This window comes from Camelus dromedarius, chromosome 11 (genome assembly GCF_036321535.1).
Source record: "Camelus dromedarius isolate mCamDro1 chromosome 11, mCamDro1.pat, whole genome shotgun sequence".
Classification (NCBI taxonomy): Eukaryota; Metazoa; Chordata; class Mammalia; order Artiodactyla; family Camelidae; genus Camelus; species Camelus dromedarius.
The window spans coordinates 8,716,295-8,734,031 of record NC_087446.1 but is presented as its reverse complement, the minus strand read 5'-3'; the positions used below and the strand labels follow the sequence as shown (position 1 = coordinate 8,734,031).

The 17,737-nt window shown below is 49.8% G+C and overlaps 1 protein-coding gene across 9 annotated transcripts in view; it reads right to left on the bottom strand.

Annotated features, from left to right (window-relative positions):
- Positions 1 to 17,737, bottom strand: part of PLA2G6 (phospholipase A2 group VI) — a 71,641-nt gene that overhangs the window by 38,318 nt on the left and 15,586 nt on the right. For 2 of the 9 annotated variants that reach the window (XM_031463258.2, XM_031463259.2), the window contains exon 1: positions 11,520 to 11,832. Coding sequence is in view for 6 of the 9 variants with exons in the window: in XM_010983587.3 (XP_010981889.2) it covers positions 4,820 to 5,118 (299 nt within the window). In the remaining 3 variants the exon portion in view is untranslated. Of the gene's footprint in view, positions 1 to 4,819; positions 5,210 to 11,519; positions 11,836 to 17,737 lie in introns of those variants that run through there. The other 7 variants (XM_031463255.2, XM_010983587.3, XM_031463254.2 and 4 more) reach the window with 7 other exon arrangements.

Here is a 17,737-nt window from a genome sequence, read left to right as displayed (position 1 = left end):
AAAAACATACGATAAAGGAGAAGCTGAGTAAATCTGACTTCCTGAAGACTAAACACTCTTGTTTATCAACAGATACCATTACGAAAGTAAAAGGCAAACCAGTGAGCGGTGACCACAACACACATAACCAACAAAGGTGTGTATTCAGGATACAGACATACCAAATACCCCTGCCAAAACTCTGTAAGGAAATGAACTTTATTTTTTTAAATGTTCAAGACATTAAGCAGGTAATTCACCAAAGAGGACTGACAAATGGTTAATCCACTTATCAAAAGGTGCTCAACTTCACATCATGAGGCAAATGCAAATTAAAGCCATAATGACACACCACCACACACCCAATAGAACGACAACATTTTTTTTCAAACTGGCAACACCAAGTATCAGAGGATGTGAAGTAACAAGAAATCTCACTTGCTGCTCGTCGGAAACCAGGGCTTTTTCCAAGGAAGCTGAGGATATGTACGGCTGTGACCCAGCAACTCCACTCCTGGATAGATGCCCAACAGAAATGCAGGCATGTATGCACCAAGAGAAAAAGAGACAGCCCAAATGTCCATCAACGCTAGGACGAATACATGAAGTTGTACTATAGTTACACAGTGGAATTCCACTGCACTGAAAATGACTGACATGACTGGGTGTGAAACACAAACCTCAGACAAATGCCAGTCACAGGAGCCAGACACAAACGAATTACGCAATTACCATAAAAGTCACGTTAATCGCTACCTTTAGGGGGAAAGGGGGCAAAAGAGGGGCTTCCGGGGTGGTATGGTTTGTCGCAAATACCTCTGTAACCATCACGCCAGGGTATGTAGCCAAAGAAAATGAAAACACTAATTCAAAAAGATACATCCACCCCAATGTTCACAGCAGAACTCTTTACAATAGCCAAGCTATGGAAGCAACCTAAGTGTCTATCAAGAGATGAATGGATAGAGATGTGGTACACACACACACACGTGCACACACAAGTGGAATACTATTCAGCCATAAAAAAGAATGAAATTCTGCCCATCACAACCATGCGGATGGACCTAGAGAGTATTATGCTTAGTGAAATAAGTCAGATAGAGAAAGACAAATGCTGGATATGATCCCTTATAGTGGAATCTAAAAAATAAAACCAACAAGTGTATGTAATAAAACAGAAACAGACTCACAGATACAGAGAACAAACTAGTGGTTACTAGTGGGGAAGTAAAGGAGGAAAGGGTAAAATAGGGGTAGGGGACTAAGGGATACAAACTACTATGTATAAAATAGATAAGCAACAAGGATCTATTATACAGCAGGGGGAAACATAGCCATTGTTTTGTAGTAACTTTAAATGGATTATAATCTATAAATATATTGCATCACTATGTTATACACCTGAAACCAATATTGTAAATCAACTATACTTCAACTAAAGAATAAAAAATTTAAAAAATAAGGAGAAAGCACAGGAGGAGGAGAATTGGGGCAGTCTAAAAATAGACAGTGCCTAAGGGGAAAGTGGAGTTAGGAAAGAGATTTTTTTTAAGAGTTATTTGTAGTGATGGAAAATATCCAGTAAAGAGGAGGAAATTAAGTAGGAGAGAGGAAGAATTGCTGAAATGATGTCCTGAAGTGGAGAGGGGATGATGACCTTGAGGGAGGAAGGACCTCAGCTAGACGCATGGATGGCGCATCTCAGGTGACAGCAGGGAAGGCCCAGGAGGCGGGTGCAGGTGCGGGGAGACAGGGTGGAGGAAGCTCCTGGTAGTTCCCTGGTGGTTTCTGCATTCTCAGTGAGGCAGAAACCAGGTCATCAGCTGAGAGTGAGCATGCAGAGGAGGGGGGCTGGCCGGGGAGGAGAGAGGATCAGGCGTGCCTCCCGGGAGAGCTGAGAGGGGCGAACCTGAGAACTGGAGGACTGCCAAACTAACAGGCTCACCTGCGGCCCATCCCCACTGTGATCTGAAAGTGTGAGCTGTCAACATGGAGAATAGAATTAACTAGTGTTGGGATTTTGCCAAGCAATTGTGATGGGGAGAGAGGACCACAGGAAAGCGGAGGGTGTATGCCAGTGTATGGTGACACTGATGGGCCATGGAGTTTAAGCTGGGTAAGAAGACAAGTCCATGAAAGGGATGGGGACTGTGAAAAGGTGGTAGGATCAGTCCACCATATGCAGGGGCAGAGGAACCTGGCATTCCGAGGACCAGAGAGAAAGAGCTAGAAAGACAGGAGGCAAGATCGGAAAGTGGGGTGCTTGAAATTTGTCTTTACAGAAGAGTTGCAGTTACTGGTGATGACTAGGTCCAGGCAGTGAACATGTGGACCAGGAGAGGTCAGGTAACAGGAGTCCTGGGTGCAAGGAGGGGCCCCCTGTGCATCTTATAGTCACCAAGAGTCAAGACAGGAGCAGCGATGGTGACAGGGAGTTCTTAGCCAGGGGTTCACGTATTTGAGATGCAGGGGAGGCCCCAGCGTGGGAGAAGCCTGCCGCCAGGAGACAGCAAGGGATGGCAGCACAGGACGATGTGAGCTTCAAGGCTGAGGGGCAAGGAGGACCCTCTCCCACCTCCAGGAAGACTGGGAGAGAAAATTCTGGAGAGGCCTGCAGGGGAAGCAGTGTCCTCAGGGCAAAGCCAGGTCTGGGTGAGAACAAGGAAGTGAAAGAAAGAGTCAGAGAAAAGGCGAGCATCGAGAAGACTCGTGGGGCTGTGTGTTTTCTGTCTTCTAGAACTGAGTGCCCTGGCATCAGCTCTGGGAAGCCTCTGCGTTGGTGGGAGCAGCCTATGGATGAGCCTCAGGAGGGCTTGAACCTCGGGAAATGGCAGACAAATGTGTGGATGTGCTTTTGGGGGACAAGAAGGTCCCCTGATTCTCTTAAGGGGGCCCTAGACCGAAAAATGGCCAAGAACCACTGGGCAAGAGGGGTTTCTAACTTTCTGGTTTCAAAGTCGAGCACAAGCCCTTCACCACTGGTTCTCCAGCTCCCTCTCCATCCCTCCGTTCTCTCTCTCTCTATCTTTCTCTCTCTCTCTCTCTCTCTCTCTCCAGAGAAGCCTTCTCCCATCCCTCTTGTCACGCCCAATTCAGTGGTCATGGAGTCATCCATTCATTCAACAAAAATTGACCGTGCACTCGCTGAGTGCCAGGCACTACGCCGACAGTAGGACAAATGACTCAGACCCAGGCCCTGTCCTGCCAGAGCTCTGCGGTCTGGTGGGGGAGACACATGTGCACACAGACACGTGGCAATCCAAGGCAAGAGGAGCTGATAGAAGTATGGGGGCTGAGGGAGAATAGAGCAGGGACCAGTGAGTCTGGCCAAGGAGTGCAGGAAGAGCATTCTTAGGAAAACTAACAGCAAAGGAAAAGCATAAAGGGGTGAGGTCTGTCCAGGGAATATGAATCTGACATGAGCCCATTATAATATCTGCCCCACCGCATGCCAAGTCCTGATCCACCATTGCTGGCTGCTGCCTAAGCCCCTGGAGGGCAGAGACCTGCCGCTGGTGAAGATGGGCTGTGGGCTAGATAAATGGTGAGTGGGCAAACCACAGAGTGTGTCCAGGCAAAGCCTCTGAACAGAGGGCCTCAGAAGTCAGTCCCCTCTTGAGAAGCAAAGATCACGCGTCACACACGCTTTGATCATTCCTCCCAGGATTGCTGGGAAGTGCAGCCCTGCTTCTGCTGAGACACCAGTGAGGGGCTGGTGGGGTTCATCAAATATCATCTGTCACAGGTAAATGTCAGCAGTAAATGATTAATTCGTACCAGGAAGAGAAGCATGGACGTTATCACAGTGTACACAGCGGTGCTACAGGTGACCACCCCGGGCTCACCCCACATAAGCCGGGCACCTGCACCGTATGTCAGGTCAGGGGGCCCAGGATGGGCCCGGGTGAGCTCACCACATTGCAAAACGGCCCACGTGGAGGAAAAGGAAGAGGAGGCTTCTGGAACACAAATGCCTGGGTCTGAACCCCAGCCCTGCTACTGAATGGCTGTAACTTGGGCAAGTTACTTAAATTCTCTGAGCTGTGTTTCTGCCTCTGTAAGAATGGGTCAATAACAGCCCTACCCCCGGGGACTGTCATGAGGATAAAGGGAATTAATAGTTAGGTCAGCAACAAGACAGAAGGAGCCTGGGTCCCTGAGGACTTTAAGGAGTGGCGCCTCCACAACAGCCCTGTCTGCCTTTGCTGTCACTTAGGAGGAAACTAAAATTCTACTGTTTCACAACTTTTATGTTGAGCTATCACTCAAGCTGAACCTAAGCGTACTTGATCCAGAAGAAGATTCCAGATACACTTGGGAGGAGAACCTGGCAGAACTCGCCTTACACACACTAATACAACATAGATATCATCACTGCTGCCGTCTGTATTGGCCGGTGTCCACCTCTCCACGCACAGGGGTGCTGTGGGACTCCCAGGCTGTCCACCCCTTACAGGGGTTCCTCAGCAAACCTTGGCCAATCAGCCCCTACAAGGACAGTCATGCCTTAAAGACCCAAGGCTACAAGGTCTTTCCCTATTTGACCCTTCTCAGCTTCCCCATCTTCCCTCCCTTCCTCCATCTGCACAGGTCAAGCCTTAAGGCAGGAAACAGTCTTCCATCCCCAGCCCCTGCTGTCAGGACCTCGATGGGCAGGAAGGTGTGGCATCCAGGAAGCCCCTCCCTCCGTTCTAAGAGCAGAACCCCGCCCACCACCCCTTGCAGACTCCTCAGATGTCAACCCAAAGAAGCTGCTTCTCGGCCAAGGGATCTCCAGGCTGAGACCTGGGAGGATTCAAAGGAGAGAAGTGTGTGTGGTAACCAACCGATCATCACGCACCGGAATCCACTCTGGGGGTTCCTGGGGTTGACCAGGATGCAGTCCCAGGTGCGGTTGGGAGTGTTCTGGAACAGAATCAGCTGCCCTTCCTCCCGGGCCCGGCCGCTCGAGACGTAGTCTGCCACGGCCACCTCCTTCACCCGGAACGGGTTGGAGAACAAGTTGGTAACGCTGCTGAGGGTATCGACCAGGCGGCCGAAGAACTGCATCCTCCTCGGGGCCAGCGGGGAGGCCCCACTGCCTTCGCCCTCAGTCTGGAAGAAAATGGGGGCTCTGGTCAGCCGGGCTCGGTCTCCCATGCCCACCTCACCATGGGCAGCGGTTCCCTGCACAGGCACCCAGATGGCTCCCCACCAGCGCTGTTCCCTGGGATTCTGGGCCTGGAGGGACCTGAAAAGGAAGGGGAAGAAAGAGAAAGGGCACTGAGAGGGAGGGAAGAAAGGCAGATGGGAAGTTACAGGGCTGCCCTGCCCCCAGCCCAGCTTCCCCAACAGAGACTCAGTTTCCTCATTTGCAGTACGGGGCGGGTCAAAGGAGACAGCAGATGTGAACACAGGTGATGGGCGACGCTGCCCTGTGCAAACAGGCGGGGTGGGGGGGGAGTCCTCACTCCTTAAAGTAGGAAGTCAAGTTCTTGGTACTCAAAGAGCTTGGCACATGTCATTTCAACTCCACACACAAAACCAGTGTCCCCTCTCTCCTGGATGCCACAAGGGGACCAGGAGCACCTTACACTCCACCCAGGGCAGAGGACTGCACACGTTTGTCTAAAACCCTTCATGTCTGCTACCACTGGTTTCCCAAGAAACTCAGAGAACACAAAAGAAAGCTCCTTGGAAATGAGTCTGAACGTAAAGACTTGGTAACAGGTGTCTGGGTGGAAATTTTGTTTCACATTCATAGGGTCACAGTTGCTGCTGTGGAAATTGTCACCAGTGTGGGTGTCAGAATTAGATGTCTTGTTATTTCCTGGGTTCCCAGAAAGCACACTACCTTCCTAAGGCAGTGCCACCAAAGCCGGGTGACAATCAGCAGGAGGCCACCCTCTGCCTTTGTGCCAAGATGTCACCTGCCAAAAGAGCGGGTCAGATACCAAGGACAGAGCGTGGGGGTGTGGGCATCCTGGGGAAAGAGGCCATGTGAGTGGACACTAGTCATACCCAGGCCCATGTGTGGAGGGAGGATCAAACTTAGGGATGAAAGGAAGAGCAGGAGGCCAACAAAGAATCATCTAAAAAGGGAAGACAGGTCGAGAATAACCATGACGTCAGGAGATGCTTACTGAGCACTTACTAGGCCGTAGACCCTGAGCTAAGCACTGCATGTGACTGTCTCATTTAATTCTTTGGCGGGGGGAGCTAGGTTTGTATGTTTGTTTGTTTGTTTGTTTATAATGGAGGTACTGGGGATTGAACCCAGGACCTCGTGCATGCTAAGCATGTGCTCTACCACTAAGCCATACCCTCACTACCCCCGTCTCATTTAATTCTCATAAACAATATGAGGCAGTTGCCCTGAGCACATAGTGAGCTCTGGAGCAAAACTGCATAGAAAACATCAAAATACTGAGTAGATGAGGGTATTTGGTTTATGGGCAATAGGTTTTTTTTCTCTCCCCTATTTCCCTAATGAAATTTCCCTGTGAAAATTTCCCTATGAAATTTCCCTATGAAAGATGATTCTATTTTTTAAAGAAAGTAGGAGTGCAGGGTGAGCCCCTGGGGCTTGCATCTGGGGAGTGGTGGGGGGGTGCCATGGGTGGGGTCGGGCCTGGCTGCCCAGAGGCTTCCCAGAGGGCAGGCAAAGCCTGCCTCACAGGGAGAGGCGCTCACAGGAAGAGGGGAGTCTGGAGCGTCCAGCACCCACAGTCCCCCGGGGTTAAGGAGAAGACTCACCGTGGGGGTCCAGCTGGACAGAAGGAAGATGCTCCGCCCCAGAGGCGAGCCCCTTTCCTCCAGGTCCCAGGGCAGGGGGCAGGAGTGCCCCCCCACATGGACAGCAGCCTGGCCCTGGAAAGGACAGGTCTGACTCTCCTCCAACCTCCCAGGGTGGGCGTGAGGATGAAATGACACAATAGAGGGAAAGTGTCTGGGACGCCAGCCATGGTGGGCACACAAACAGTGGCCACAGCTATCACGAGGTGGAAGAAGGGAAATGGAAACCCTGGGCCACATCCTGGACTGATCACAACAGGCTGGCCGGGAAAGCGGCGAGTGCGAAGTAGAAAGAGCCGCATGTTTGCGCTTCCTTCTCGTGTCTGTCCCCTTCTTCCCATCCCTGCCACCTCTGACATTGTGATGATGCTGCTGCATCCGCCAGTTAGGGTGGCCTGTCCCCCCTTTTTTTGGTCTATCCAAGCACCTAGTATGCTGTTCCTGCCTGACAGTGGATATTTAATACATGTTTGGTGAATGAATGAGAACAAATGAACAAACCAATTAGAAGCCCCAGGGGCCAGCACCTTTGAGGCACCCTCCCTCCTCTTATTCCCGTGCCTTGTGGTGGTGACAGATGGTGACAGACCATACACCACCTTCCCACTCTGACCACAACAGAAATGCTCAGGGGCTCACCCCTGCATCAGGGGAACCTTTATGGGGCACCTGCTGGGCTTTGATCTAGAAAGTTTGGCTTTATATGCCATCAGGGTGCTTGAAGCTGAGCTTATTTGTACTCCAGGCAGGGAAACATCAAGCTCCCTGCTTGACAGAGGGCAGGGCAGCTGCCCAGGAGGTGCGTGACAGGATCCCACAGGCAGCTTGGCCAGGAAGCTGACCTCACGGGACTGGCCACATGGGGGATTCTGGGAGCACACGCAGCATTGCTTGAGTTGGAAATCAGGCTTCATGAGCCCTGGCAGCTTATGACAGGATGTCCCGTGATTGGAACAACTGGCAAGGACAGCCCCCTGTGCAGCCAATGTCTCCCCCCATGCACTGCCCTGGCAGGATGGGCCAGGAACACCGGCTCTGATCAGAGCACCCCACCTGCCCTGACCCCCGTGGACTTCCTTCCTGCAGCTCTCACCATCTGCACCTCCCAGCACGCGAGCGCATCACCGCACACCAGCCCCGCGTACATCCTCTCCCGAGACCACCTTGCTCTATGGCTGGCAAAGGGTTTTCACGTCTGTTAGCTGCCTCGAAGCTCACAAACGCCCATGAGATTGTGACAGTGCGATGTTACCCTGTCTGGCATGCGGAGCAACGAGGCCCAGAAAGGGGAAGTGGGAGGTGCTGCCTGGCAGCTGGACTCATGCTTTCTTCCCTGGACTCCTGACAGCACTAGGCAGAAGGGCTGCACAGAGGATGCAGGTGCCCAGTTAGTGCACAAGGAAAGACTCAGGGAGAGCGGGGATCAAGTCAAATGGCATCTCCACCTCCCACCTGGGCCTCTGGGCCTCCAAGGTTGCCTCCAAACAAACTGTCCCTCCAAATGTTCACTCTGACCCTGGACTCTTCCCTAAGCCAGCAAGACACCCAGGAAGAGGGGAGGGCTGGCTCCTGCCCCCTCCCACACACCACACTGCCCCATTCACCCAGCTTCCGCTGAGCACCATGTGCCTCACCAGGTTTCGAGGTTATTTATGACTCAAAACACTCAAAAGAGAAGGTATACTTCTCCCCATGTTACACACAGAAGAGAAGGTATACTTCTCCCCATGTTACACACAGAAGAGAAGGTATACTTCTCCCCATGTTACACACAGGAAATGGAGACACTTGCCAGGATCTGAACCCACTTAGTTGGAATCCAGGGCACCAGCTCGTAATTCCTCAAGCCGCCTTCAGGAGAGATCCTGACTGGAGCGGGGCTGAGGGGGGCTTGATGTGTGGTCCCCTGTACGCCAAAGCCAAGGCCCTCATTGAACAGTGCACGGCCTTTCACATAAGCCAGAGTAAAATGGCCTTTCCAGAACAGAAGAGGTCTCTTTCATTCACTCTGCTTAGCTGGACCACGGCTGGAAGCAATCTGCCCAGAACTGCTGCTGGAGTTCCCAAGCACAAGAGACCCCGATGACTTTAGATCTGTGGGCTGATGGCCTGGTCCAGGGTGGCCCATCTTATGATTTACTCCACAAATTTTTATTGAGGACCTCTTCTGTGGCAAGCATTGTTACAACTGCTGAGAACACACTAGTAAACAAAACAGATGAAGTCCCTACCCTCCCAGAACTTCTATTTTGGAGAGGGCTATAATAAAGATGATAAACAGGCAAAATATATACGTAGGTTTCAGATGCTGATTAGATGCTGAGGAGAAAAATAAACCAGAAAAGGGAGACAAGAAGTATCCAGGTGGAAATTTTTTTTTTTTAATTTTAGACAGAGTGAACGAGTCCTCCCCAAGAACTTGGCCTTGAATAAAGACTTCAAGGAAATAAGGGCAAAAGTCATATGGGTATGTGGGTGAAGAGTTTTCCATGCAGACGGAAGAGCATATGCAAAGGCCCTGGGGCTGCCTTGTGAGTTCCAGAACAGCAAGGAAGCCAGTAAGGTCAGAGAGTAACGGAGGCTAGGCAGGTACAATGAGAGAAGCCGTTACAGGGCGTGGAGCAGAGGAGCGACATTAACAGATCACACTGGCTGGATGCAGGGTGTACAGAGGCATCAAGGAAAATCTCAAAGCTTTAGCCTAAGCAACTGAACAAAGAATACTGACCTTTCTGAAAGATGAGAAGGTGAATGAGAGGGACAGATTTTGGTGGAGGGTGGGGGAAGGGATGAAGGATATCAGGAGTTTAATTCCAAATACTTTAAAGTTTGAAATGTCTTAAGTTTGAGGTATTGAGGGAGCAACTATGGATGTGTCTATCATTCAGGGGAAATGTCTGGACAGGACTGGAGACAGAAATTTGAGAGTTGGAGTCAGAGTAGAGATGGTACTTAACATTATGTCACCTGATGAAATCCCCAAAAAAAGATGGACTAAAAAAGAGAAGAGGTATTTAAGGCATGGATCTATTAAGATTTTCTCCCAGGAGCCACATTCTGCAAAGTGGAACTCGTGACACAAGGCCTCCCCTTCACTACAGCCCCCACCCCTACCACACGCCCAGTACATATGTACAGACACACACAGATTTAAATTCCTCCTTCCTCTATCTCTTGGTGATGTCATTCTGCTGAATCAGAAGGAAACTCCCTTTTGGGGATGCTGTCATCTAACAAGAAAGTAACCCACGGAAGGGAGAAAAAGTGCCCCGGACACTGAGACAAGTAGTGACCCTTACACAGCTGAGCAATCACACGGGCACTGGTGTTATAAAGTACTATGCTCAGATTCCAGCCCCAGCCCCATCAGCTGTGTGACCTAAGGCAACTCAATTGCCCACTCTTCCTTATGTTAAATGGGAAGAGCACTGGCTGCGAGGGTAACCTGGAACACAGTAAACAGTCCATTAACATTTGTTAAATAAACGAGGAATGAATGAATAAATGGTAACATATAAAAGAGGCTGACTCATAGCAGACAGTCAATAAATCTGCCAAATGCTAAATAAAAGACTTGTCTTCCCCTCCTTGATTTTTCATTCTATCCCTTTCCCTTTTCTGCCTATGACACAATAGCGAAGCTGTGTATTTGTCCAGGACCATGCTGGTTACAAAGCTTTGCCTTCTACATTTTCTCAAATTTTGAATTTCATGGCAGCCTTAGGAGGGCAGAAAATATAATCTTCCTGTCACAGATGAGGAAACTGAGACTCAGACAGAAAACAGCCTACAAATTCCAGGAAAATTTTCAGGCAGAGAAAATAACAAAAACACTGCATTCAGCCCAAGGGTGGAGCATCCATGTTGCCAAACCAAACCTGCCTGACATCCTGTTGGGCGGGTAAGAGGGCAGGTGAGGGAAAGACCCAGAAGCTCAGGGGAAGGGAAGGTATTTATTTGGGGTCATATGAGTAGTCCATTTGAAAAATGGGCACAGATCCTTGAGCCTAGTGCCCTCCCTGTCCCACACCCTCAGGCCTGCTGGTCCCAGTCACATGGTCACAAGGGTCACATACTTTCCGTCACTAGCTTTCAGGTCATCAGTGGGAGCAGGAGGTGGACACAGAACTGGTGGATGGTGCGACTCTGGGGTGACCATGCTATGGGAAAGGAGGGAGCATGGTGGGGAGTAGGCACAGATGAAATCTGAAGGCCCATGGGAGACAATAAGCAGGGAGAGGCAGGGAGTTAGAAATGGGGAACAGTGAAATGTAGAACAGGGGAGACAGACGGAGGAACGCAGAAGGCAGGGGTAAAGTCGGGGATCGGGAGGGAACACACTGAGGCAGAAAAACCAGGAGCACTTAGCACAGTAAGGAAGCTGGGGACAATGAATGGGACCGAGAGTGAAAACTCAGGCCACTGAGAGGCACTGAAAAAGCTGGGGGACGACGGGGTGGGGTTAACTCAGGAAGTGAGGGATAGAGGAGAGACACACAGGGAAGAAAGGGGTACTGAGGAGGGACCCGGGGTCGAAGGTCGCTGAGGGAACTCAAGTTAGAGATGAGACTAGAGCGGTCACTGGATGGGAGTTGGAATGCTAGGGGATCAAAGGGCGGAAGTCGGCGGCACAAGGGTCAAAGAAAGGTTAATGAAATCGGAGAACAAGAGGGAGGCCTGAAGGACGGGGAGCCCACGGAGTTAAGGGAGCCGAGGAGATTTCGGAAAGAACCCCCCGGCCCCGCCTCCCCTGCGCCGTCACTCACCTCGGCTTACTCAGCACTTCCACTTCCCTCTACTTCCGCAAACAGACGCGCCCCGGGCCACGTGACGGCGCGGCTGCTGCTCTCCGCCAATCACCGCAGCCTGTGCTTCGCCTGAGGAAGGCGGGGGCGGGACTCCGCCATCTTCTATAACTGCCCAATAGAAGGGGCTCCCATCGTCGAAGGAGGCTGGGCTTTGGGCAGGAGCCAATCCTGCGGCGGGGCGGGGCCAAGTCTGTGCGGGGCGGAAGGCCCACGTGACTGCTCCTAGGCGGACATGTTATCTGGGGGCAAGAGACTCACCCTTCAACGCCCCTCGCCTCCTGAAAAAGGAGGCGCAGGCCTGAGGTTTGAACCTGACTTTAATGATGGCTCGTAAAGATAAAAATAAAACCAACAAAGATATAGGGCATAACAAACAGGAGCCAGCTTTGATTTTGCCGGGTACCCCCGAAGCTAGGGTTGCCAGATTTAGCAAATAAAAATAGAGGACGCCGGGTTAAATTTGGATTTCAGCTACACGACGGATAATATTTTAGTATAAGCAGAATATACTAAGTATAGTTATGCTTAAAAAAATATTTCCTGTTACCTGGCATCCCTACCCCAAGCCATCTCGGGAAATATCTTAGCACTTTAAGTAGAAATCTGCCCGAATGACTTGGTCTCTGTGAACTCCTCATCTAAGTGGGCACAGGATTATTAGAATGACTAGAGTTAAATTAGTCCTCGTGCCTGCACATAGTGGGATTTCAGTAAGTGACAGTTGTTATGATTAGTAATGCTGAGAACGAGGTGCGTTATAAAGAAGGGAAGAGACTGGGTTTTAGTCACAGATCTGCTTCTGACTGAATAGATCATGGCCCCTCTCCAGCCTGCCAGGCTCCGTTGAGCCAATTTTCTTCCCCCAATGATTCCCCAACTCTAGATCTAGATAAATTCTCCAGACTGCTCTCTGTCCACGTAGGAAGGGTAGCTGCTGTTTGTTATTCCTGTGAATAGAAGAATGTTTCTGCCTCTCTGTCCCAAGATATTAGTACCCAGACTGAGGGCAGCCAGTGCAACTGGAGCAAGATTTAGTCAAGAATCTGGACAGGTTAATAAAACTAACCACAGTAACAATTATTTGTACAGAGCTTTGCCAGTTACAAAGTAAGCTGACTTCACATCCGTCATCTGTAGTTTGTCTTGGTCACATTTTACAGGTGAAGAAACTGTTCCCTTAAACTAAGATAACATTTTTGTTCAGGAGTTTCAACTTTGAGTTGAGAGAATGGGAAGTAGACTCAGAATTCTCAATGAAGAAACTTACCCTCCACACCCCAAACAACTGAAATTAGGTGATGGTTATCAGGGAGCTTGCAAAACGTTAGGCATTCCACCCACTGCTGAGCAATCTGACCTGAGAAACCTCAAAGGTTCAACAGGATGAGTCCCATTCTGCAGCAAACACCCTCTCTTACATTCAAGGTGGGTCTCCAAGGCAAGTTTGGCAACACAGACACACACCTGAATCTGAAATGCAGAAAAGGCCAAGGAAGAGAGACAGATCAATTGCCTGGATAGATCATTAGAAACACTCAAAGATCCATAGGCAAAATTAATAAAATAGAATAGGGAGAAAATAATAAAGAGAGACTCTCAAGGCCTAATGAAGTTGAGTGCCCCTCCCCTAGTGAAAACTGTTAAATGAGTGGATAAAGCAAGCAATGAAGAATAAGGAATTCGAATGAGATGCACTGAGAAAGGAGGGGACGAGTAAGCACCCAGGAGTATATTGTTGGGTTTCTGCTGGATTCTGCATTGGAGCCATTCAAGCTGTTCTCTTGAGGGGCTATGTTAGACCCTGAGTTACAAGCATCCCAGAGCCCAAAGAGTCAGACTAGACCAAGACCCCTCCCTCAAGAAGGTAGATGGAAATTTAACCAGTATGGTCAGCGAGCAATTTTACACTCTTACCTTGTTAGATCCTCACATCAATGCTGAGACGTAGTGCTATTGTCTCCACCTTATAGACGGAGAAACCAAGATTCTCTGAGGGGAAATGATTCACAGTCACATGTCAGTGAGAGGCAGAGCCAGAATCAGGACCTGTCTTGGCTTTTCTTTCCCTAAATTATAGGAGGACCCACTGTGTGCCAGGCAATGTTCTTAGTGCTGAGGAAAACACAGCAAACAAAACAGACAAAAATCCTTGTCCTCACCGTGTTCACAGCCTTGTGGGGAAAGATAGAAAAGTCAGGCATAGAGTGTGTTTTGCTAAAGTCTTTGGTTGAAGTGTTGAGATGTTAGCATCTTACTTTCAAAAAACTTTGCATGTTGAATTGGGGGTTGTGAATATCAGTGCCTTTGTACTTGTCCTTACACTTCCTGTGTTTGAACATTTTTCGAATTAAAAAGTTGTGAAAAAAAAATATAGTGTGTTAGAGGGTGATAAATGCTGTGGGGTAAAAGTAGGGCGGGGACACAGGGGAGTGTTGTAGTTTTAAAGAATGACTAGGGAAGGCCTGATGAGAAGGAAGACATTTAAATAAATACCTGAGGGAGACAAGAGAGTGAGCCCTGTGATAACCTGGGAGAGTGTTCCAGATGGAGGGAACAGCAAGTGCAAAGGCCCTGAGACAGGAGTCTCCTTGGCTTTTTTCAGGAAAAGCAAGGAGTCTACTGTACCTGGAATGGAGTGAGAGGGAGCTTGGTAGGCAGTAAGGTTGAAGGGGTATCAGGGCCTGTAGACCCTTTTAAAACTTCAGCTTTCACTCTGAGGGAAATAGAGAGCCATGGAAAGTTTTTGAGCAGAGGAGTAACCTGATCAGACTTACCATTTAACAGATCATGTCTGTTCTGTAGGAATAGACCATAAGGGCAAGGCAGAGGCTGGGAGACCAGTGAGCAGGCTATTGCAGAAACCCAGACAAGAGACAATGAACAGTATGACCACCATCCCATTTAATCATCACAACTGTAGAATCATCACGATCGGGGTTTGTATTATGATAAAGTGTGTGAGGTACAGGGGGCATCACGAGAAGGCATGGTTGAGCTCTGTCCTGCAGGAAGCTTCATAAGATGATTCTTGTGCAGGGATGAGCAAACTATCCCACCTGCCACCTGTCCCTGGAAACAAAGTTTTACTGGAACACAGCATCATCTATTTCCATATATCTATGCTTTCTACAATGGAAGAATTGAGTCATCATGACAGAAACTGTATGACTCACAAAGCCTGAACTATTTCTATATGGACCTTTACAGAAAAAAAAAAATTTACCAACCCTTGTTCTTAAGTTGAGTTTCAAAGGTTGAATAGGAGTTTGCCAGATGGATTAGAAGGTAAGAACATTTTGGATGAAAAGAACCATATGGGCAAAGGCCAACATCATGTAATTGTGTGGATTGTTTGGGGGAACTGCAAGAGGTAGAATGTGGCTGGAACCTGGTGTGTGAGCAAGTGAGCAGATGGGTGAGCCCCAGAGGCTAAGCCTGAAGGGTCTGAGTGCCAGGCTGAGGTTAAGGACCTTGTCCTGCAGGCGATGGGAGCCCTGAAAGGGTTACTAATTAGGTGTCTTCTGACTTGAGGAGGGAGCCATTGAGGCTTGTGCCCTTCTCAAGAAGGAAATGAGTGCAGATGACCTTGAGCTGGGAGGCAGCAGCCACGTGTGCTCCCAGCTCAAGGGGGAAAGCAGTCCTGGCCAGAAAAGGCAGGATTTCCCCACTCCGGGGGCATCTCAGCCCCACTCAGGGACTCACAGGACAGACTGTGGCCTGAGAAGAGGCTGGCTTTCAGGGCCAGGGGGCCTGGGAAGCTTGGCCAAGTAGCTGGCCTGAACCTAGGTCCTGAAGGATGGAGAGGGTTTGGAGAGGCTGAATGAGTGGAGGGCATTTCAGACAAAGACTCGGGACATGTGCTGCTGATCATACAGGGTCTGACTTCTCAGGATGGGGTCTAACAGGGGTTCATGGGGGTCAGGGTATGCAGGGCCTTCACCCCTTTCTTCTTTCTTCTGGGCTTCTCATCCTCACTTCAGTTTCCTCAGCCAGAAATTACGAAGTACCTGCTACATACATGGCCTGACTCCTGGTGGCATGGGGCCACAGGAAAGATATCTATTCCTGTCCTTAAAGTTTGCAATTTAATATGAAGTTGCCTGAAATACACAGATAATTGTTTATTGTGAAAAAGCTCTGGAATATAGGCAAAACAGTTTTCTTGAAGAAATCATGAAATTACAGTGGATGATGCCCCAGACTCCATTAGTCAGGACAGGCGAGGGTACGCTGTAGTAACAAACACCCCCGCAGTAAAGATGACATAACACAAGTAAATGTCTTCATTCATACTGTATGTCCAATGTGGGGAGGGGTGGATGTTCTGTTTATCAAAGTCACTCAGGAACCCAGCTGAGCAGACTTGTCCTCAACACAGGGCTGGGGACCTAGTGAATCAGGCCCCGGCTCTTGAAGCCGCTGCTCAGAAGTGACACGTGAGTTTTCCGCTCACGTTTCACTGGCTGAAGTATATCACGTGGCCATACCCAACCTCAAGGGAGCTGGGAAATGCAGTCCTACACTGTGGCCAGAAGGAGAGGAACCAGAATGGCTGTGAATATCCCAAATGACTTCCACACTGACTGACAAGGCAACAAGGTTCTGTTCTGTTTGTGAACCTCCCTGCTTCATCAACTGCAAATCATATTCCCAGTCAGTCTTCAGCACCAAGGTTTTTAAAGTGTGTACAAATTAATTTCAGTAATTTTAGAGATTCTTGGAAGAAGGAACTGAGTAAGAGGAACAGGGTTCTATGGGATCAAGAAGCAAAAGACCAGAATGAGTCAGGGCTCTCTTGATTGTAAGTCACAGAAACCCAACTCACATGAGCACAGGCACATAGGCTAACCGACTGGAATGTAACCAGAGAATCTCCCAGAATCCGAGGAAGAGGTGATCAGCCGAATGTTCAAGGGGCCTCAGGGTCAACCCTAACCAGGCTCCCCCATGACATCCGTCTTTCAGCACGTCCATCTCATTCTCTTCTCTGGCTGCTTCTGCCCAGGAATGAGGAACGCAGCCCTCTCACTGCCTCCAGCCCTCACCATCAGAAATAGGTTGATCTTCTTCCCTCAGTTCCTGGAAACGACTCTTAACTGAGTCAACGTGGGTTGTGTGCCCACCCCTGATCCAGTCAGCCCTGGCCAGGAGGGGCGTTGCGAGTGACCCCGGGCACAGCCAGCTCCCGCAGCCCCCACTAGAGCTGGGCACAGGCAGAGTTGTCGGGAGAAGAGAGGATGCTGGGTGCACAGTATCATTTAGAGGCCCTTTCAGCCCTTAAGGAGGTGATTCCAGGATAGAGAAGACCACCAGGGGCCAAGAGCAGGGAGGGGATCTGAAGCCTTGGGTGAGGACAGCAGGCAGGCGTGGTGAGTGAGGTGGAGGGGAGAGGAAGAGAGGTTCCTTAAGAAAGAGTGTGGGCAGACCCTGCTGGATAACCAAGCATGTTTGAATTGTCCTCAGTCATCTCCATTCTGTCCTGGTGGTCCTTGTTTATGTCCTGGGGGCTTGAGAAACTCAGCTGCAAATCACACATTCATGAGTGGGCCAAATCTAATTGTCTCTGGGACACAGTAGTAATAAAAAAGGAGTGGCAGGGACTCCCCAAGAATCCTGCCATTGGTGCTAATGCAGAGCACAATGGGCAACCAGGGAATGCCACAGTCCACACTGCCAGGGAGCTGAAGGACCTTCTAGGAAATTAACCATACCCTCTTCCTTCCTCCCTCCCCTGCCACAACCTGTCCCTCTGCTCAAGCCTAGGACAGGACCCACCAGAGTAAGGACAACTGCTCCACTCATCCAGTGGCCTCGGCACTGGGGCTCCAAAAATGAAAAGATGCAGTCCTAGTGCTTAAAGCATTCGTGTTTTAAGAGGAGGAGATAGCCACAAAAACACAGAAGACCAATTCAGAGAGAAAAGTGCCTTCAGGGAGGGAGGGACAGGGCAGCCATCCCTGCTGTGAGGGCAGGAGCCTGTGTTGCCTAAGAGCTATTCAAGAAGCCCTCTGAAGAAAGTGACAAGTGAGCCTGGTGTTGAAGGACAAATTAATGCTGGGGAGGAAGTTTCCAGTGGAGGGGTCTGCCAGAGCCAAAGCCTGGAGGTGTGGAGGAGCAAGGCAAGTATGAGGACAGGGTCCGATGGAGCCAGAGCCCAGAGAGGGTGCTGAGAGCTG